The sequence below is a fragment of the Perkinsus marinus genome (genome assembly GCF_000006405.1).
Source record: "Perkinsus marinus ATCC 50983 genomic scaffold scf_1104296962770, whole genome shotgun sequence".
Taxonomy (NCBI): domain Eukaryota; phylum Perkinsozoa; order Perkinsida; family Perkinsidae; genus Perkinsus; species Perkinsus marinus.
Window position 1 is genome coordinate 100,692 of NW_003205331.1, and position 21,076 is coordinate 121,767.

At 52.2% G+C, this 21,076-nt stretch overlaps 2 protein-coding genes across 2 annotated transcripts in view; both read left to right on the forward strand.

The window, feature by feature from the left end:
* Window positions 1-312: 312 nt before the first annotated feature.
* Pmar_PMAR000543 (hypothetical protein) lies at window positions 313-1,721 on the forward strand (the record flags this gene model as incomplete). The annotated part of the gene is made up of 5 exons (XM_002771444.1): window positions 313-422; window positions 507-627; window positions 966-1,151; window positions 1,404-1,510; window positions 1,550-1,721. The coding sequence occupies 5 exons, from the start codon at window positions 313-315 to the stop codon at window positions 1,719-1,721; spliced, it is 696 nt and encodes a 231-aa protein (XP_002771490.1).
* Window positions 1,722-2,370: 649 nt separating this feature from the next.
* Pmar_PMAR000544 (titin, putative) overlaps window positions 2,371-21,076 on the forward strand; it is a gene marked incomplete at both ends in the record, with an annotated part of 31,811 nt that continues 13,105 nt past the window's right edge. Inside the window, 16 exons of the mRNA XM_002771445.1 lie at window positions 2,371-2,490; window positions 2,563-3,159; window positions 3,426-3,563; window positions 4,348-4,413; window positions 4,674-4,804; window positions 5,097-6,195; window positions 6,389-11,606; window positions 11,656-11,769; window positions 12,039-12,116; window positions 12,163-12,405; window positions 12,454-12,622; window positions 13,026-15,852; window positions 15,898-16,018; window positions 16,074-16,219; window positions 16,264-16,548; window positions 16,824-21,076. The exon at window positions 16,824-21,076 is cut by the window's right edge and continues 4 nt beyond it. Of these exons, the coding sequence (XP_002771491.1) occupies window positions 2,371-2,490; window positions 2,563-3,159; window positions 3,426-3,563; window positions 4,348-4,413; window positions 4,674-4,804; window positions 5,097-6,195; window positions 6,389-11,606; window positions 11,656-11,769; window positions 12,039-12,116; window positions 12,163-12,405; window positions 12,454-12,622; window positions 13,026-15,852; window positions 15,898-16,018; window positions 16,074-16,219; window positions 16,264-16,548; window positions 16,824-21,076 (15,605 nt within the window). The remainder of the gene's footprint in view (window positions 2,491-2,562; window positions 3,160-3,425; window positions 3,564-4,347; window positions 4,414-4,673; window positions 4,805-5,096; window positions 6,196-6,388; window positions 11,607-11,655; window positions 11,770-12,038; window positions 12,117-12,162; window positions 12,406-12,453; window positions 12,623-13,025; window positions 15,853-15,897; window positions 16,019-16,073; window positions 16,220-16,263; window positions 16,549-16,823) is intronic.

A 21,076-nucleotide genomic window follows, 5' to 3' on the forward strand; every position in this document is an offset into this window, starting at 1 on the left:
GTTACCATAATAATATATATTGTTGATGCCCGGGATAATATAAAATAAATACAAAAATGGAGTTTCACCACCCTAGTGGTATGAAAAACACTAGTGAAAAACATATTTCACGACTACTGCATATCTCCGCGAATATCGCGTTTTTCACCGAGTATCTCGCCACTTCGCGTAAAACGGGTTGTGAAACTCCATTATACTATTCAGTTATTACTATTATATATAAACGGAAAGAACCACCAAGTTTTTACAACTCTGGCGGGCTTTCCTTCAATGCTATTCTCCCACACACCTATCTCCCATCACTCTCGCATCATGCAGCTGCCCTCTGCCCATCGACTGCCCGACAAGTCCCCCGCGGAGATCTTTGCCGGCCTCCCGGCTCAGACCAGGAATGTTCTTCTCGGTTTTGATGTTGATACACCGTAAGGTTACCACTCTCGCACTGCCTTCAACGTCGAGATTTCTCGCTGGGGAAGGGTCTTCAGACCATGTGTGCTATCATTTAGGATGAGTAATGATCACTGGGCGTTACCAATGCTATCAAAGTCTCTGAGAGGCGTCCCCGGCATCCACGGTGTATACTCTGATTACATCAGCGGCCAACCTCTATTCAGCACTGACGATCAAGTGATGTCAACGCCATATTCGTTGCTTTTCTTAGTGCTTACAGTTGAGCAGTTTATGGTAGAGGTTGGGTAGTAGGTAGAATTAGAGAGAATAACATGGTAGTATTTCTAGTTGAAGAAATTAATTCACTTATAAAGACCATACCATAACATGACAAAAGTGAAGGAAAATCTAGAACAGAAAATTCAGGGAAAAACGTAAACCCGAAAAATTATTCTCAACTATCACCGATGATACATTGCAATGGGAGTAAGCCGAAAAACAGCAGTGAAATAGCGCTGTCAGTTTGTTAGTGTCACTGATATTTATAAGGAAGGGGGCTCTCTGACCATGTTCAGGTCCTCGATGGGAGTGGTGACTGTACCGGCTTGTTACAGTTCGTCAAACCAGTGTCACCAACGAGTGTTGTTCTTATGAAGAGCTCTCAAGACCCGGGCACGATTGATATCATTACGCCTCAGAAGCGATGGGTTGTGACGAACGACTCTCAATCTGGCAATAGTGTTGACCTCTCGAGGGGATCTGTAAGGATCACTCGGGCTGGTCCAATGCTCAGCAGTGACCAGTGTTGTTGGAATATATGTTCGCTCTCTGCAGCTGAGCGCAAGGAGTTTTAGCGCTTACTACAAAAGGGTTACGTATAAATTCGAGGTATAAAGAAATCAACAAGAATCTCCTAAAATTTCCTAATAGTATCACCAGCAAATGTTGACGTATTTTTTCACACTGGCATTGATTCGTTTGATTCCATTGAAATTTGCATCACATTGTTGTAGGAAGCTCTCCAAGTTGGTTTGCGAGTAGGAGCACCATCGCCTGGCCACAATGCTAGCGTTAATCACATGTTGGAATATGCAGTCTACGGACCCCACTTCATCGGCAAGTCGGTCGCCCTCTTATTGCTGTGCTCCACGGCTCATAGGTATCTTCCCCATGCTGGGCCGAAGGGGACTGACATCTATTGCGTCCAACCATCAGCAGTGAAGTCGAACATGCACTGGAGCAAGGCCTTCCACTACACTAGTCTTGTGAATGACGCTGGCTATCAGCCTGATAAGCATGAGATGTGGAAGTTCATGACTGTTGATTCATAACGTTGAGGTGTTTCCTATAGCACTCTGTTGTGTTAGTCATACCAAGGTAGATTGCCATCAGAAGATCTAGTGGCAAATCATTAGTGTGCAGCACGAGGCTATAGGATCGGACCGACCGTCAATGGTTGGAGGAGATTCGGTCCACGCTTTCCTAACTGCATGGTGTGTTCGAATGAGCAACTGTCGAGATTGGGAGTCCTTATAACATGTGACTGAAATTTTTGGCACCTTCGAAGATTATATGATGAAATTGATGAAAGTTCGGAAGGCGAGTATGATCGTTTCGTATCGAATTCGTACTTCCGACTTGCTCACCTTGAGTCTACACACGAAGCTATAATTCAAACTATAATTATGCTATGATAGTATACTAACTATAACTATAATTCTAGTATAGACTTCGAACAAGATCGATAACAACGTAGGTGTACGGATGTAGTGAGGTTGAAGTTATCTAAACAACGACGAAGACGTATGTACGACTGAAAGTCTCTACTGCAATGAAAGGCACTCCCGAGTGGCACTCCTTGGAATCATGTTTATTTGCAGCACCGCAACTGTAGGCGAATTGTTGGAGTAGTTTAGTCATTCGTGTTGACCTTTTTTCTGTCACGACACCATTCGACGTTCAATTGCATACCATCGTGGAATGATCAAGTCGATCGGCCGAGTTATGGTACTCATCTATGCATTGAGAGCTGTAGAAGCTCAGACGATCGGCAAGTGTAGTCCGCCAGTGCTGGTCAACTCAACTGCTGGGGTCATTGAGGTGGGCAACACTCGCGATCCTCGCATTCTCTACCACTCCATTTCCACTTCTCGATAGATTCACTGTGATCAGGTGAAAGTCGATCCCATACCAACAGGATCCCCCACGGCTTGCCGCATCTATCAAGACGACTGTGCCGGAGGGAGCGCCTTCACGATGATCCTCGATGCGCCTTGTGGGAACACCGTCACGTCTACTGGTCTCACCTCTGACGTCACCTGCCGCTACTACTGCGAGGGCACCGCCTCTGGGGGCAGTGTAGTTGGCGAGGCCTCTGACATTGTCACCTATGCAGCTGCCGGGTTGCCAGTGTGGACGGTCCAGAACACCGTGTTTACGAAATACGATTATGACTGTATTAAACTGTCTTGGTCGGCTCCGGATCCTCAAGGGTCACCAATAACTTGCTATTCGGTGACCCGAGACATGGACGCTGATGGCAACTTTATAGTGGTCTTGCCGTGTGTGGCGAACCCCAACCTTTACTCTCAAGTATTCTGCGGTCTATCGAGCCCGATATCATATCGCTTTCGCGTCTATGCCACTAATAGAGTCGGTACCAGCATCATCCCATCGGAGGTGACTGTGATGTTGAAGAACGTCTTTGCCGTGCCTGAGAGTACCGTCATGTCCTATGCGAATGTGGTCCAAGCCGGCATCAGCAATCAGGTGAGCTCATCCTAACGTGCCGGTCTCGAACATCAAGGCATCGCTAGCGTTATGGTTATATCGCCATTTGAAAGGTTCTTAATAATAGGCGTATGTGTGGGACAATATGAGCCCATTGTGGGAGGAAAATATGCATATGGTCAACTACATGTGTTGGTGACAGTATGAAAATTCCGAGGAACTCTTGCTGGTTTCTGTACACCTCTATATTCAGCGAGGAGGCTGGGGAAGTCAAACGTATATTCCTCCAACACTGGTCTCCATAGGTGGTAGTGCAAGCGGTGGACCCCCTGTCTGGTGCCAATGAGCTCACGGGCTTCTCGGGTACTCAGTATGGGAGCCGCCTCTTCGTGTTACGGTTGTTGAACCCGAGTAAGCTGGATGAAGTCACAAAAACCATTGAAGTAGACTTATGTCGTGTGCCGGGATCGAACCGGGGACCTTTTGAGCACTAGGTGCGACTGGTTCCCGGCGATGCGAATTACACTACTCAGCCTGATCCGATTCCTGTCGGCATGGCACCGATAACGGCGTGGAGTAGTGACAGTGGTAACGGACAATACAGCATCTACTACACTCCGACCGTCGTTGGAAGGTAAACCAGTCAATATAGTACAGCTAAGCGAGCGTATATACAGCGCATGTCAATTTGATATGCAAATGTAAAAAATGTAGGTTATTTTCTGAGATTAGTAAAATCCGATCTGAAACTACATCGCATAAACAACGTGAATATTGCTATGAACATATACTGTGATAGTGGTCATGTCTGGAGACTTAGTCTCCGAGGCTATGGTAGCAACAAGTTGCTTACTATCGTAAATCCCAGGAACCACACATTCTCCACATTTGCATATCATATTGACCCGCACTGTACAAAATTTCAGCTTCGGTGACACGAAGATTGACTATGCAATAGAAAATAGACGAGATTACTGGGACAATACCGACTAACATAGTCGTACTGAGTACGACGTACTCGATCATCCCAAACAGACGTACTGTATGAATATTACAGTATCATCTTAGTATATGATAGTTAATCATCATATCTATACTTTGTTAAAGTTTCAGCTCAGAACTCTCATTCGTTAACGAGAAACGCAGATTTTTTGAATTTGCCTAAGAAAAAATACACTCCATAGATATACTATGGTGATTCGAAGTCTCGAACGAGGTGGTCTACAGGCTCAGTACTGGGATAATCAGTGGCTCTATGGTGTGCCTCATGAGACCAAACAGCAGCCAGATATGGTAAGAATCATCCAGGAACCTATAATGTTCCCGGAGAGAAGTCATTTAGATCTTTTCCCACGTATGTCTAGGAACACATTCTTCAATCAGTTTCCCATGTAAATGTCGTCACATTAGTAACATTTTCCTCCACTGTTATCAAACTCCAGGAAACGATATCTCTCGAAGCTGGATGACTCCTTTTCTTCCCAAGAATGAATCTTCCTGAGAAATTTCCGCCTTGGGCAATTCTGAATTGAACCATAGGAGCACCATGTTAGATACTTGACTGGGAGAGAGGCGACCTTACGGGCTATGCCGCGGACTTTGTATCAGTTCGGTGGACTGGATTTATCCAGGCGGAGTTCTCAGAGGACTACACCTTCTATGTTGATGCTGATGATAACGCCAGGTGAACATCCTCCGGGTCAACAGCTTGGATGGTCGCGGACCAGTGTTGGAGGAATATATGTTAGCTCTGGAGATTCAGCGCTGATTATAAGAGTTTGTATACGAACTAGAATAGGACTTACAGAAACCGATAAAAATTTCCCAAAATCTCCTCAAAAATTTCCGTATTGTCAGCGACGCATGTAGTTGACCATGTACATATGCTCCTACATTGTTGTAGACAGTTTAGTTTCATCTCATTTAGCCGAAACTCGCTGATGAGTTGAAACAACTGTCGGTTACTCTATGGTCAGGTTGTGGGTAGATGATGTGCTCCTATTCGACAAGTGGAATATCTGTTGTGGTGGCTTTTGGGGTAAAGCCGTCCTCACAGCTGGCGGCTACCATTACATTAGACTAGAGTACCGAGAGCTCACTGGAGAGGCTCATATGAAGCTGTATTGGAGTTCCTTTTCCCAAGTCAAGGAGCCTATACCGTCCTCTAGAATGTTCCGGGCCCCTGTGATCACGGGCATGCCTATCGCGATCGAGGTTACGGTCGGCGATCTGCTCCCTCGCAACTGCTTTGCCTACGGGGATCAACTCACTGAGACGACCGCTGGCTTCCCGAGTGTGTTCTATATCCAAGCTCAAGATACTGAGGGCAATAATATGACCGATTCTAATGGGGCGGTCTTTGTGGTGGATTTGGTTGACAGTGGGAGCACCATTTCGGTGGTCTCGACTCCCCTGGATGAATCTGTGGGTCTTTACGCAGTTCATTATCTTCTGACCAAGGTCGGTACCTATACAGTGACGATCAAGTCGAGCGGTGTGGAGATAGGCAATTCGGGAGGTGCCTTGGTCGTGTCCCCCGGACCACCTGCAGCCTCTACGACGGTGGTCAGTGACGGTCTGGCTGGGCCCATAGACTTCATGGCAGGTGTGCCTAAAGTTGTTAGACTCACGGTCAAGGATGTGTACGGCAACCTCGTGGTGGACCGATCTCAGGAGTCCAGCTTCAGTTTGAGTCTGAACTGTGAATGGAAGAACTACTCAGTGACGAGCTCATTGACACTACTGGACGACACGCCGCAGTTGACCGCTGACTTTGGTCGTTATTTTCAACTTTCTTTGCCGGCTCGGGCAACTACGACTGCGGGAGTATACGAGCTCACATTCACCAGTTTACGAGCGGGAAATAACAGACTTCACGTGCGACTCGACGGCGAGCATATTCTGGGTTCCCCATACGACATCGTGGGAGAGGCCAATTCGGCGTCACCGTTTGGACCGACCAGTGTGCTGCAATCGGTGGACCCGCCGAGCACGGTTCAGGCCGGAGTGTCTGTCAACGTCATGTTGCAGCTGAGAGATACCTTCGGGAACATCATAACACAGCCTAAGGCAGGGGTGAGTTGGGAGGGAGAAACTTAGTTGTATCGATTCACGGAGTATTATCTAACCCAGGGAAGTTTGCGGTCTTTGCTTTTCTGAGAATTCAGCATGAATTTTCCAAAGTCTAATTTTACTTGCTGAATCAGTTTCCTGACCGTTCGTGAATTTTTTGGAAAAATATAATTTCCGAAATTTTCCATCTATTCAGGTGGGAGTAACCGTGTCCATTGGCCCAGCGCCTTACGACTATGGTCTTTGTCTTCACGAGCTCTCCGGTGCTTTCCGTTGCATTATAACACCGCGGTTGGCTGGTAGCGGTAGGTTCCTCTCGGTAAGGGTCGATAAAATTGACGTGTCCCGGCAGCAAGCGCTCAACACGAGCGCTCAGCTCGTCCAGGGACCATTCCAGGTTGAGGTTCTCCCTGGTAGTGTGGACCCGAAAAACTGCGAGTTATTTTACGTGAAGAAAATGTATGTCGCGGGGACGTACGAACCGGCGTTGCTGGTCTTGCGAGATAATTATACCAATAATCTACTTAACGGTACGGCCAGTGTTGCGGCGAGCCTGAACGGTCAAAGCCTCAACTCCAGCTCCAATGGCAATGGGACGTACACGGTGATGTTGGGTGCTCCGACAATCGGTCGCCGAGTACTGCTCGTTGTTACTGTGAATGGTCAGGAGATCATGAACTCGGCAAACCTAACGGTGGCAGGAGTGAATATTGTACCGGCGTTCGCGAATCAAAACGGCACTCAGTGCGACATTCCGCAGACTTACATTGCTGGTGAATGGTCAGTCTGGAAGTGCTACCCGAGGGACTTCTGGAGGAACCATATTAACGCGACTGATGTCCATCTCATTGCGGAGTATTCTCCCCTTTTTGCTACCACTACCCCTGCTCTTCGCTTGAATGGTTCATACGAGACGACTAGGTCGGGAGACTATGTGTTCAATACGACTCTGGAGGCGGCAGGCTCTTACAGCATAGTGGTGGACTTAGGCCAACCAGGGGGTCTGCTAGGGGAATACTTCCGCACAACTGGGCTGCAATCACTGGTCGCGTTGACCAGTGATCGGCGTCATTACAATGACCAGGTGTTCCCATACACTAGGCAGGAGGTGGTCGACCTAGCTTGGGAAGGGGTCGCGCCATATGATGATATGCCCCGAGACTACTGGAGTGCTCGATGGACAGGGTGGCTGCTACCGAATGCTACGGGTACGTTCAAGATCTATGTTGATGCTGATTACGCTGCAAGGCTGAAGGTCAATCATGTGACACTGGTTGATAAATGGGAGTTGGCCGACATCGACGGACTAGCGGTCTACGCCTGGGGAAGTATCTATTTGACGGAGAACGAACCGGTGCCTGTGGAGTTGCTGTACCAGCATAGTACCAGTGGTGCATTTGTTACCTTGTCGTGGTCCGGCGTGGACTTTCCGAAGCATCCTATACCTGCCAAGTATCTCCTGGGTCCCCTCAATGTCTTGGCTACGGACCAGCGCACAGTGGTTGTGGCTCCAGGCCTGGCCTGGGCTAACAGCACTGCCGCTGGGGCGGGCCTGTCTCAAATGACTGCGGGGATGATCAATACCTTCACGATGCAAACGATTGATAAATTCGGCAATACGAGGTCAACAGCGGATGACCCAGTTCAAGCTGAGTGTTGGAACACTAGTGTTGTCAATGAGCTCGCTACTTGTCGCTTCCGCGTCTTCGTTGAGGAGACCGGAAGCAGCGCGAATTTCGTCTATGGTAATTTCACATACTCCTCTGGGGGGCGTTACGTGGTATCGATGAGTCCGAGGATAGCTGGACAATGGAATATGAGGGTACAGGTGTGGGTTGACCAGGAGAGGTGGGAGGATATTGTCGACTCGCCATTCAGTGTCGTGGTATCTCCCAGTGCTGTGGTGGGCTCGAACACGCTGATAGAAGGCTCAGCTCAGACAGAGTGCTTTGCTGGGCGGGAGGCCTGCTTTAATGTCACCATGCGAGACAGTGTTTTGAACAACGTCTACGGCTTCATAGCGGAGGGAGCTGAGGACGTTGAGGAGGATCCACCCACGACCAATCTAGGCCCAATGACCAAATACTGGGGACTCGGCATGTGGCAGTATTGCTACGTTCAGACTACGGCGACACAGGTATGGACGGGGCTGATAGTGATGGTCAGAGGCACTAATATTTCTTTGAACATAACAGTGAAGGCTGCACCCATCGAGCCGTGGTTGAAGCTGAACTACGATTTCAATAAGAATCTTTCTCTTCACGGGACAGCGTCAAGTGGTTTGAGTAGAGTGCAAGCCAACGTGTCGTATAATATCACTCTGACGGCCCGGGACGAATTTGATAATATTGTCACTGGGGACCCGACAATAGATGTTGCCTGTTTCGCCGAGGGAACGCAAAGGATCGACCTGAACTCGGCGCCGAGGGTGGACGTCGAAGGGCTCGTCCCGAGTCGAGAGCCCTTGTTTGTTCATCAGACAGGTGACAACGTTTGGCAGTTGATGTCGAGGTATCCTGATAGCGGCACTTGGCAGGTCAGATGTTTTGTTGCTAAACAGGGAGGCCTGAATGCTAAGTATTGGCCGACAAAGGGTTGGGCTGGATACCCCACGGGCGAGTTCGTAGAGCCGTCGATGTGTCTTGAATGGGGCAAGGGTACGGTGGGTCCTTCACAGAGACTGGACGATGTTAGTATGCAATGGGATGGCTATCTACGGGTTGAATACGCGTGCAATTATACACTGCACGTTGAGGTCGATGAAGCCGCCTATATTTGGCTTGGAGATCGGCTGATACTGCGGGTGGAGAGTGCCGGAAGCTACGAGGTCTCTCAAGTATCCATGGTACCAGGAAGAATGGTCCCGATACAGATCTCATATTGGGATGGAGACGGAGTGGCCCGTTTCTGTCTCTCGTGGAGTTGTCCGGCCTTGGGTGTTGCGAAGCATGCGATCCCGACTACCAGTCTGTTCCACTCGGGCATGGAATTGGATGGTCTAAATCCTAGCGAACAGGTGACGGTGTACAAGCCGCCTGCACTGGTGAGTGCCTTCTACAGGGCCAGCCCGTTCAATACGAGCGTCGCTATACTTGTCTGGGAGCCCCCCTTTGATTATGGGAATGACGCTATAGTGAGCTACGCTCTAGAGAGAAGAGAAGATGCCGTAGGAACATGGACGACGCTGAACTCAACTCTGACGGCTGATACGCTATCTTACGAACAGACCGCGCTGAACAACAGCGTGCCATACTCCTACCGACTCGCAGCCTCGAATACCTTATTAGGGTCATCTCGGGAAATTTCTGTATTTCCATGCATGCTTCCTGGTACACCGCCGACACCAGTGCTCACTGCAGCGTCCAGCGTTGATACGACTGGGAGCTTAACAGTCTTGTTGTTGGCTCCGATGACGACCGGTTGTGGCTCGACAACGTTGCCCCCAACTATTGGGTATACGTTGGCGTGGAATGATGGTTTAGGAGGTAGCGTACTACGAAATGCGGTATTTCAAGCTACCAGTGCGAATTCGACGATGGTGCGGATCGACAATCTCATCTACGGAAGGGTTTATAAATTTTCCCAGACTTGGTTCACTCGTGTTGGCGAGTCGGAACCCTCAAGTGTTGCCGAATTTACATGCTGCGACTGGCTGACACCAGGCCAAGTGCTGAACGTTCGGCGAGATTTCTCGGCTGTCCAAGCGAGTGACACAATAGCGATCACGTGGGATCCACCGACTGAGGTCGGCAGCTCGCCTCTGGAACGCTATAGGGTCTATTACTCCCCTGGTAGCTATGAAAGCTCTAATGACACGTTAAACGCGAGCACAACGTCGTTGTCAATATCGGGTCCGTTTGTTGAGAATGATTCGCCCAACGATGTTTGGAGGTTTCAAGTTGTAGCGATCAATGCAGCTGGAGAAGGGCCGAGAAGTGATCGCATTACACTGCTGGCTACCGCTCAACCGACTGCGCCTGTGGAACCGGAGCTGGGTTGGGTAGCGAGCAGCTCTAGTACGAGTATAGTGCTGAGATGGGATGCTCCGGCCAACACGCTCGTGTCTGGCTATAGGGTATGGATGAATAGCGGAAACAATACACCTGTGGATACGCTGGTCTACGACGGTCAGGGTCAGAGCTCAGTTTTCACCTTCGAGTACGCCCCGTTGCAGGCAGATGCTGAGGAGGTGGTTGCTCTGACGTCTGGCGATTTGTACACGTTCCGCGTTCAAGCTCTGAACCAGGCTGGTGATGGTCCAATGTCTGAAGACATCATAGTTTATGCTGCTAGCAGACCAGGAAGACCAGGGCGACCGCGGAAGGGTATCAGCAGTGCGGGGTCCATCTTGGTTGAATGGGATGCTGTTACTGATGATGGTGGGAAGGCTAGTAATTTACGGTACACTCTAGAGCGGTCCCAGATGGGAGGAGCCTGGACAACAGTGGCGACTGACTTGACTGGTCTCTCTTATACGGACACGGCGGGCATCAGCTCCTACGAGGTCTATCGATATCGTGTATACGCGGATAATGGCGTTACGGTGGGGTCAGTGGCGTATAGCCAAGAAAGTGATCTCATGGCTGGCTCGCCCAACGCGGCACCAAATGCGTCTTTTGTGGGCAGTACTGAGAGTTCCATCTCGATCTCGTGGACGATGCCGAGTTCGCCACCGACTGTTACTGGCTATAGAGTGTACGTCAACTCTCTGCTCGCGTATGATGCGACGGACAATGCGGCGACAGTGGAGTACACGTTAACGAACTGCACGCTGGGTGAGTGGTACGATATGCGCGTTACAGCTCTGTCTGATGCGGGCGAGAGCGAACAGTCCACGAACTGTTGCGTCAAGCCTTGCGGTAGGCGACCTAATCGACCCGATCCACCCGAACTCGTGAGTAGCAATATGACTGCTATTACTCTGAGATGGTCTGCACCGGGAGACTTGGTCGGGTTGCCCATCACGGGATATGTGGTCCAGCGAGCAGTAGCCGGTTCCTCCTCGTTCACGAATATCGCGGCCATGTACGCCAATATTCTGGAGTACACTGACACTACAGGGTTGGTGACAGGAAATGGGTACCGTTATCGTGTTTATGCTAAGAACGCAGTCAATGACCTCACTGCGTGCAATACGGCCGAGTACAGCGATTGTGATGGAGATGCCTCCGGACATCGGACGCTGTACGCATGCGCACCGCCAAGTCCACCTAGCAATGTTTCGAGGACTGTACCAGCGTGGAGTCCGTCCGTGATAGGCATTAGTTGGTTCCCTATACTCAACCTAGTGGATAGCAGAGGATGCCCCATTACGGGATATAGAGTGTATGCCAATCATGGCTTAGACGGCTTACCACTGCATGTTGTGTATGACGGGGCGAACAGAGCTAGCGTGCTGGAGTACAACTTGACAGGTGAGACACGGTCATGGTCGGTAACCTTTTGGAGGATGTATGGCCTCAGACCTGATTCCTGGGCGCTATTACTGGGTTGCTGTAGCCGCGATAACAGTGGCAGGCGAAGGAGCGATGACTCCCCGCGTGGCCGTCTATGTTGGGGTTCCTCATGGAAAACCTGGTAAGTATTCGGCGGTCGCCGCAAGGTAATTGTACAATGTTGCTGCCTTCCCCGTAATGATTATTCCATGGTAATGTTCGCGTCTATCGTCGCTCACCTTGACTATGCACTTCCCCTTCTGACTCGCCGTATTAGTAACGGCTTCCTCGAACTCTGACCGATCGGAGCGTCCTTAGGTCGCCCTATGTACAAAAATACCGAGGGAAACTCGTCGGTGGAGTTAGCACTAAAGTGGACTCCTCCGAGTACGTCGAACTCTGGTCCCATAGTGATGTGGGAGTTGGAGCATGACGATGCTCTAATGGGAAGCAGCTCGGCCGTCAGCGTTAAGTCTTGCACCGTCGTTGGTAAGTTTGCCTGCCTTTGTGGAGCAGGTCACCCGTATGATCTTAGATCCTTCCTATGTGATCAGCGGCCTCGTCCCTGGGCAATACTATCGTGTCCGGGTTCGGGCCCATGGTGTTTGTTCACAGAACAGTACGCTAGCCAGCTATCCTTGTCCGCTCGCTTGCACCACGCCGGGGGAATGGTCCGATATTGGGACCTTCGTGACGGGAAGACTTCCTGAGGACTTCACGATACAGGTCATGAGCCACCTCAGCACGATTACGAGTTTGACGGTTGGTTGGATATCCTGTGAGGCCGGGAGAAGACCAGGTTGGACCTGTTGAGATGTTTCAACAGGTACCATCGGTAACACGACGACATGCGTCTCCTCGGCGGATCTTCCACTGACGGGCTTCACAGCATTCCGCGACGATTGCAATGGTGGTGATGTCGATGTCCCTGTTAATACAGCGATACTGGCGACAGCGACTTCTTATGAGTACACTGGTCTCACGACTGGCGCTAGGTAAGTTGAAGAGTCTGTGGGGAATTATATAGACTGTTGCGGGCGCATAGGTGTGGGTTCCGCATTGCTGCTAACAACAGTCGAGGGGGAAAGATGAGCACTAATACCATATATCAGACCATAGTTGGACCACCGTCAGCTCCGCCGGCGCCAACCTGGAGTAGGACTACCGCTCAATGCTGGACCTTACATGCGGTCTTGTTGCAGAGAATTCGTCAACAAGCTTCGTGCATCTCAATACATACATCCCTTCGGACAATGGCGGCGCGTCAATCAGTAGCCTACGACTGTATAGGGACGACCCTCCGACTACGACATCGATCTCGGTGCTCATCACGGAGCTGACCAGTCCGTCTCTGTTTGAGGCCAAAGACCCCACCGTGTCGAGTGGTAGGGTGTATAGGTACCAGACCATCGCGGTGAACAGCGAGGGGGTGGAGTCGCCGCGGTCGGCGGTAGCCACTCTGATAGCGGCTAGTCCACCTGGGAAGCCAGACTCAGTAAAGGTGGTGTACCACAGTCGTAGTGCTCTACACGTGGTGTGGCAACAGCCCGCGTATACTGGAGGCAGCGATATCTTCAAGTTCACACTTTACATGGATGATGGTCTCGGTGGCAGTCGGGTGGTCGTTTATGAAGGTCCGACGACCTACAAAGAGTTCACCGGCTTAGAATCTGGTCTACAGTACGCGTTTCAAGTTAGCGCCACTAATGTGGTCGGAGAGGGCGAGCTCAGCGAGGTGGCCATCTTTAAGACCGTGGCCGATCCTGGTCCCCCAGGTAAGCCGTTTGTTTTGTCTACGGACTGTGCTTTGGAGACGCTGGAGCTCGGCTGGGCTCCACCGGAGGATGATGGCGGGTGCGAGATAGAGAAATATGCTGTCTACGAGTACTCTACTCAGCTGGTTGAGCTTGCGGGCTCAGCGACTACAGCGTTGACTACCTCTGTCACTATCACTGGTAGAAATTGCACGTCTGCTGGAGGCCCATGGCTTTTCATGGTCCGGGCCAAGAACTGTGAAGACTGGTCTGTTAATAGTCTAGCCCTCTATACGCGAAATGCGGACCTTCCTGGTCCGGTCGAGGGCCTTAGTGCAGAGATCATGGACGTTGGGACTATCCGGTACATTTGGACGGCCCTAGACTGGACAGTTGCTGGTGTTGGCAGCGAGGCTGTTGAGGTGTTCAAGGGGTATGAGCTGTGGGGTGATGATGGTCTTGGAGGGCCGTTCAATCTGGTCTATAATGGCTTCAATAAGCCTAATACCAGATATTACCTCAGAACTGGTCTCGTGCTGGGCCGGACCTACAGGGCCTACGTCTTGGGCGTTAACATAGTCGGCAAGTCCTCGGCCGAGGTGAGCAATAAGACCATCCTGTACACTCTTATGGCGTATCGACCATCGCCGCCGGTCAATGTGACTACTTATTATCATACTAATACCTGTGTGGCTGTGACGTGGGACCCTAGTAGTGATGATGGCGGTAGTCCCATGAACTACTATCAGCTCAACTACGCTGCTGAGGCTTTGAACGTTACTTGGACGGATGCGTCGATGCCCTATGGGGCTAATTGGCTTAACACCACAGTGTGTGGTCTTTCTGAAGGGGTCACCTACCAGTTCAGGGTCCGAGGCGTCAATTTGGTCAACATCACGGGAGAGTGGAGTGCATTGGTATCTCGACTCGTGGGAAAGCCCCCGATCGCTGCCCCTTTGAACTTACGGAGGAGGTCCTCGACCATGGAGAGCATCGTGTGGGAATGGGACGCGTTGTCGAGTGTCTATTATGGTGGTGCGAGCATGGTCTCATACCAACTCTTTGTGAACAAAGGCTACAATGATGAACCTACTCTGGTCTTTGACGGCTCCCTGTCCCCTAATACCAGGACCTACAACAGCACTGCCTTGGTGTGCGGTTTGGTGTACAAGGCGCAGGTGGCAGCTCAGAGTAGCATAGGTGTCGGTCCTGAAAGCCCTAGTGTGTCTGTCCAACTAGCTGTACCACCAGGGCCTCCACAGGGGCTGGTCCTGGTCAGCAGTTCTGCTGACCATATCAAAGTGGCCTGGGAGGCTCCTGTTGATACCGGTTGTGCTGGGATTGAGCACTACAAGGTCGAGCGGGACTGTGGCAGTGGGTTCACCGTCCTCAACTCGACGTGGTCCAGTGTGTTTTATAACGATTCGGCGGTGCCCGGCGTGTCAGGGTCACAGTGTGTGTACCGTATAGCAGCCCGGAACCAGGCCTTGACAGACTGGGGTCCCTACAGTACCTACGTTAGTGGGTTCACAGCCACTGTCCCTGGTATGCCGACCGGCGTGGGAGTGACCGCAACGGGAAGGACCACGTGCAGCCTGAAGTGGACCGCCCCTTCTTATGACGGAGGGTCTGCTGTGATGAACTACGATGTCTATATTGATGATGGTCACGTTGGCAGCTTCGGGCGAGCGCAGTTGGAATCCGGCCTGGTCACGATCATCACAGGCTTGAGTCAAGGCTTGAGCTATCGTATCAAAGTTGCGGCTGTGAATGTTGTCGGTACTGGTAACTTTACAGTGCCCATCTCCTGTGTGGCCGCCGACCTGGCTGGGCCTCCGCTGAACTTGAAGGGCACCAGCGCGGGGGATGGGATGGTCAGGGTAGAGTGGGAACAGCCTGTCGATGATGGTGGGGCCTACCTGCTGGGGTACAGGGTCATTGTCAATGGTACCTGTACGATTTATAGTAGCATTATTGATCCGGCTACTACGGTGGTCCTTCTACCATGTGAAGAGGGCGTGTTGTACAAGCTCACCGCGACGGCCTATACCCAGGTTGGGTGGGGGGCCAACTCCACGGCTGTGGACTTCATCTGTGTTGAGCCCCCGGGGGCCCCGACTGGCCTTGGGCTCAACTACAACGAGGAGATGGGGGCATTGGATGTGAGGGACCTACGCAGTCGTGGGCTGATGAGTCTGCATTGGGAGGAGGCTGTGAGGGCCAGCTCTTACAGGCTGTACATTGACGATGGCAGTCTGGGTGGGGAGTTCGCCTTGGCTTATGAGGGGACAGAATCGGCCTATGCCGCGACGGGCCTGCAGGATGGCAGCTACTATCGATGGAAGGTCGGTGCTGTTAATGGTGGTGGCCAGGGGCCTAACTCGACAGCCTTCACAGCTCTGATGCGATGTGTACCAGTGGCTCCTTTAGCGGCTCCGACCAAGACTGCGGGTAGCCCGTGGACACTGGACGTAGGTGGAATGCGTCGCTCTGTGAGTTGACGGTTTTTGTATCAGATTACGTGGCCACCAGTAAGCGACGATTGCGGCTCGGCCGTGTTGGGTTACCGAGTGTATCGCGATGCGCAACTAGTCTATCCTATCAGCAACGCCTTCGAGAGATCTCCTGTTTTTGCTGGTGAGGTATATAGAATCGCCCTTACCGGGAACTGAACCCGGGTGCTTCGGTGTAGGCCTGATTAGCTCCCACACTGTCTCTCTGGACATTATTCCTGCTGAGGACGGCTTTGTATGGTTGCAGCTGAGCACAGCAGCTCAGGACACACTGACGGCCTTTGATGTCGTCTACGGTCGAAACAAACATCCAACTTGGCCGCAGGTGGGCGAGGGGATCAGCCATGTGCTGGGAGCAGCGATTTTCAGGAGTCCTGCAGAGTTTCAAAGCGACAGTTGACCGGCGGCCAGGTCACTCGTTTAACAGTTCATCAGTGTGGGATGAAGCCTGGAGAGCAGTACTGGGCCCATGTCTATCTCGAGGGCATGGACGGTGGGGACGGCGATGGGGCCTTATGGAGTGGCATCCCTGTGCCGGTCCCTATGAGGATCTCGAGCCACTTCTGGGAAGAGCCCAGGATTGTCAGTGTTACCACGAACAGTGTGGAGGTCCGGTTTGGGGCCAGTGCTGGTAGCGGCCGAGCCTGGATGCAGGTGAGGGTTCGCTTGTCGAGACTTGTGTGAAGCCATCAGTGTTGGAATATACGTTCGGTTTCCTCCACTAATTATGGAAATTTACACGTGAGTTCGAGTAGAAGTGTTCGAAAACCAACGAAAATTCCAAAGAATTTCCTCAAAATTTCCATATCATCCTACGGGTGTGGTTTCCTATGTGCACATTTTTCCAAACTGGGAGTTATAGTTTTCATACCGTCTTTTTGTCACATCTGCTTTAGAGTGGATCTTAGTAGGGTGGCCGCCCATCTCAGGTGGTGTCCGAGCATGACATGCTCTATGTCAACGCTACTGCTGCGAAGGTTGGTTACAAACGACATGGTCAGTGTGGGACGACGGAGGACGGCATTTGGGTGGTTCAGAATGTGACCAACAAGATTATCACGAACTGCAATTTGAATGGGTCGGCAACTTATGTTCTCTTCGTGTACATCGAGGACGTTCTGGGCCGCAACGACGGTAGCTTGAGTGGTCCTCTGAAGTTCACAGCACCAGCTAGTAACGATTTTGAAACAAGTCGCTATCGTGGTCCGAGGGTCTACTCTACGCCGCGGTCCGACTTGGTCCAGTTGGCATTTACCCCGACCACTACGGGGAAGTACTGGGTCTCGGTCGTCAATGGTGGGGACGTTGGTAGTCTCAAGACCATAGGCAGTATTAAACTGTTACAAGACGCCTTGTGTGGGCTCACCGGTCAGGCAGTCAATGCGGCTGTTGATGTTATAGTGACGTTGAGAAGCTGTGGTTTGTCGGCAGGAGTGGCCTACTGGGCCGCAGTGTATGTGGAGGATGGTCGGGGCTATGGTGATGGGACTCTGTCGAGGCCTATGTCACTTCGTATTATGTCGGGAAACACGTCCAACTACTTTTTGGTCAACCCGAATATTATAAACTTTCCCACGGTTGCTCGGATCGAACTGAATTACACAACGGCGACTAATGGGAGATTGTGGGCGGCGGTGATCCCGGAAGAATCTTCGACGTGCGTGTCATTGGACCAGGTGAAGCGACAAGAACTTGGCCCACAGGAGCCGGTTGAGTGCGGTGTGGTCGGGTTGGTGGTCTCTGGCGGAACCACTAGTGTGCTCACTATCACAGGCTGTTCGTTGGCTCGAGGCAACAGATATGCAGTCTTTGTGTATGTTGAGGATTTTCTCGACTTGGGTGACGGTACCGTGTCACCGTCAGTGACGTTCGTCCTTGGCCCTTCCAATACGTTCGTGTCGTTGCCGTACCTCCACAACCCTCCGACCGAGCGGGAACTGCGGCTGAGCTTTCAGGCCAACGCTACGACTGGTTTTATGTACGCGTCTGTGGTGAATAGAGTAGACAGCTCAGCCGTCAGTGTTGATACTGTCAAGGCTGGGACCTTGGCCGTGGGCGGTCCGGGCTGTCGGTACCATAACATGACCATCGATACCACTCTCTTATATGTTATATTCAACTGCAGTCTTGAGAGAGGCAAAGCATACGACCTCTTCGTGTATGTCGAGGACGCCTATGGTCTGTCGGACGGGACGCTGGCCTCGGCGGTCGAAGTGGTCGTGCCGGAGGCGTCGTTCGGTTTCGTCGTTGGTCCGATGGTCTCGAGCTCAGCAACGCGTGATGGTGTCACGGTGAGGTTCACAGCTGCTCCCACTGATCCAGTGTGGTTAAGGGGAGGTGGTCCTGACCTCGAAGCATGGACTGGTCAGGCATGGATATCGATCATTCGGGCGAGCGCGGTGGGTTTGGTGTCCATATCTAATGTGAAGAATGCTACATATGGTGTTGGTCATGGTACGGAATGCAGGCGGAGCGGAGTTTTGGTGACGAATTTGACTGAGGTTACGCTGACCAGCTGCTCATTGGAACATTCGGCCGAGTACGTCGCGAGCGTTTACGTGGAATCGCAGGATGGACTCTACGACGGTCGGCTGGCCTTCACGGAACCGTTCACGGTGGTGGCTGGTACGTCCAACAAGTTTGCTCACCGTCCAGTGGTGGTGACACCAGTAACCACGAGCGGGTTTGGGTTCAGCTTCAGAGCCGAGTCGGTTGGGCTGTATTGGGCCATGGTCCGGGAGTACACTGCAGGTGTGCCGACGATCGCTGATGTTATGGCTGGCGTGGGGGCGACTGGAGGCATGGGGTGCCGTATTGTGGGAGGGGTGACCTCGGCTGATAACGAGACGGCTTATCTGACGGCTTGCCAGATGGTTCGGGACCAGGACTATACCCTGTATGTGTACGTTGCGAGCGCTGACGGGTACGGTGATGGTTCCCTGTGGTTGCCGGGAGTACACTTCCGCACGCCGCAGTCCAACAGCTTCCTCAGACCGCCAGGTCCGTACATCTGGCCGAGTCCACCGGCTAATACCACAGTGACGGTAGAGGGGATCGCCACGGTCGAGTCGGGCTTGTTGTGGATGGTCGTGACCCTCAGGGAGGACCGGGACTTGATCACCCCTGCTACTATCAAGGCGGTACCACCACTGTATTCGGCCGGCTGCTATAGTCAGAGCGTGAGCGTCACGGCGGGGACCAACCTCAGTGGTGGTCTCAACGTTCTCAGTGGGTGTGGTCTGTGGTCGGGCGAGCGGGCGCGGTACACGCTGAGCTTGTATGTGGAGGATACCCTTGATGGGAACGATGGCAGTCTGGAGCAGATCGATTTTGTCACCAAAGGCTCCAACTTCTTTCTGGGGGCCACACCTGTTGTCTACAATGTGTCGGCTGACGGGTGCGATGTGGACACCAGGGTTGGGACTGTTGGGAGACTGTGGATGTTCATAGTCCCGGAGGGATGCCACCACAATCAAACCGCCACATCGGCCAAGGCCTTGGACTGTCGGGTTGGGGTCGCGGGCTGTTACTATAACGGGGAGGCGATTGGTCCGGACCAGCCCTATAGGGCCCTCAGGAACTGCTCATTGAATGTGAATGAGAGCTTCTATCTGGTGGTATATGTGATTGACGGGACCAGTGGGGACGGTCTGGACGGTCAGCTGGCCGTTATTGGTATAACTGGTCAGGCTGTGGTCGCCAACACGACGGGGAATTACTTCTATGAGGGTAGCCCTTTCATTGCTGCTACACCTGATGGGGATGTGGTCACCTTGGGCGCCAGGGTGGTCCGATCGGGGTACGTGTGGGCTGTGATATGGGATGGTCAGACCGTGGTCAGTCGTGATACGATCATGACTGGTTCGGCTGCTGCTGGCGGATCACAGTGTAGGATTGAACGGTCTGGTATAGTAGGCGAGGTGGAGAGGTCCTTTACTATGAGAGACTGTGGTTTGGTCCATGGTCAGCAGTATAAGCTCTTGGTCTACGTCTCTGGGACCGTCGGTGACACACTGGGTGAAGTCGCTGAACCGTTGGTCTTCACGGTGGCACCGGGGACCAATAACTACTTCATAAGACTACCGCAAGTGAACGCTTCTATGGACGCTGGTTTTAACTCGACCACGGTGCGTTTCTGGGCGGCTCGGTCGGGGTATGCTTGGGCGATGGTGGTCGCGACCCACAAGCTGCCAGTCCTCACAGCGTCGGGGACTATGGCCTTTAGCGAGAGGAGCAACCCTTTGGCTGGGGCCCAAGCGGATAACAACTGCACGCGGGGACCAGAGGCGGTGTACAATGGTAGCTATACGGTGTGGGAACTGCACAACTGCACTGCTGAATTTGGTGGTCGATACAGTGTGGTGGTCTATTTGTCGGGGGAGGCCAAGGGGACAGCTGGCACAATTGGGTGGTCCAACGACTTCACTGTTGACCGGTCCAACATGTTCCATGTCCGGCCTAAGCTGCTCAGACCGGCGGTCTCGGACGGGGTCTACGTCGAGTTCGCCTGTGTGGAAACGGGACGGTACTGGATGCAGATCGTGACCAAGACCAATGCTAGCAGAATGGGCCCACTGGGGATGCGGTCCTGGGGGTCGGCGACTGGTCACGTCGGTAGCTGTATGCGGTTCGACCAGAGCTGTACCTCGCTGGTGGTGGTAGAGGTGGTGTTGTCGGGTTGTGATCTCCGCAGTGGTACTGAGTATACGTTGTTGACCTATATAGAGGAAGGCACGCTGGACTTGGACGGCGAGATGGACCGACTTGATTTCTCGGTGGAGGTCGCCAACAGCTTTATCGTTGGGCCACGGGTTGTTGGCATCGCTACGTCGGACGGGTTTACCTTTGAATTCACACCTGCGGCGGTTGGGAAGTATTGGGCCTATGTGGTCCACGAGACCAATGCTAGTCGTGTTGACGCTGGGTCCATCAGGGCCAGTCCTAAGGCGTATGCGACCACGACAGCAGCAAGCTGTGAGGCTACCGCAGTGGCGATTGGGACCACGGGTCATTGGCCCAACCATATCACTTCGGTCACCTTCAGTGGTTGTGGGCTCGTCAGGACCACCCCGTATTCACTCTTCGTGTATGTCGACGACGACTCGGCTGCTGTTAGTGGTCAGCTGAGTGAAGCGGTACGAGTGTTCGTGGGCAAGTCAATGACTTCACTAAGAGGCCACAG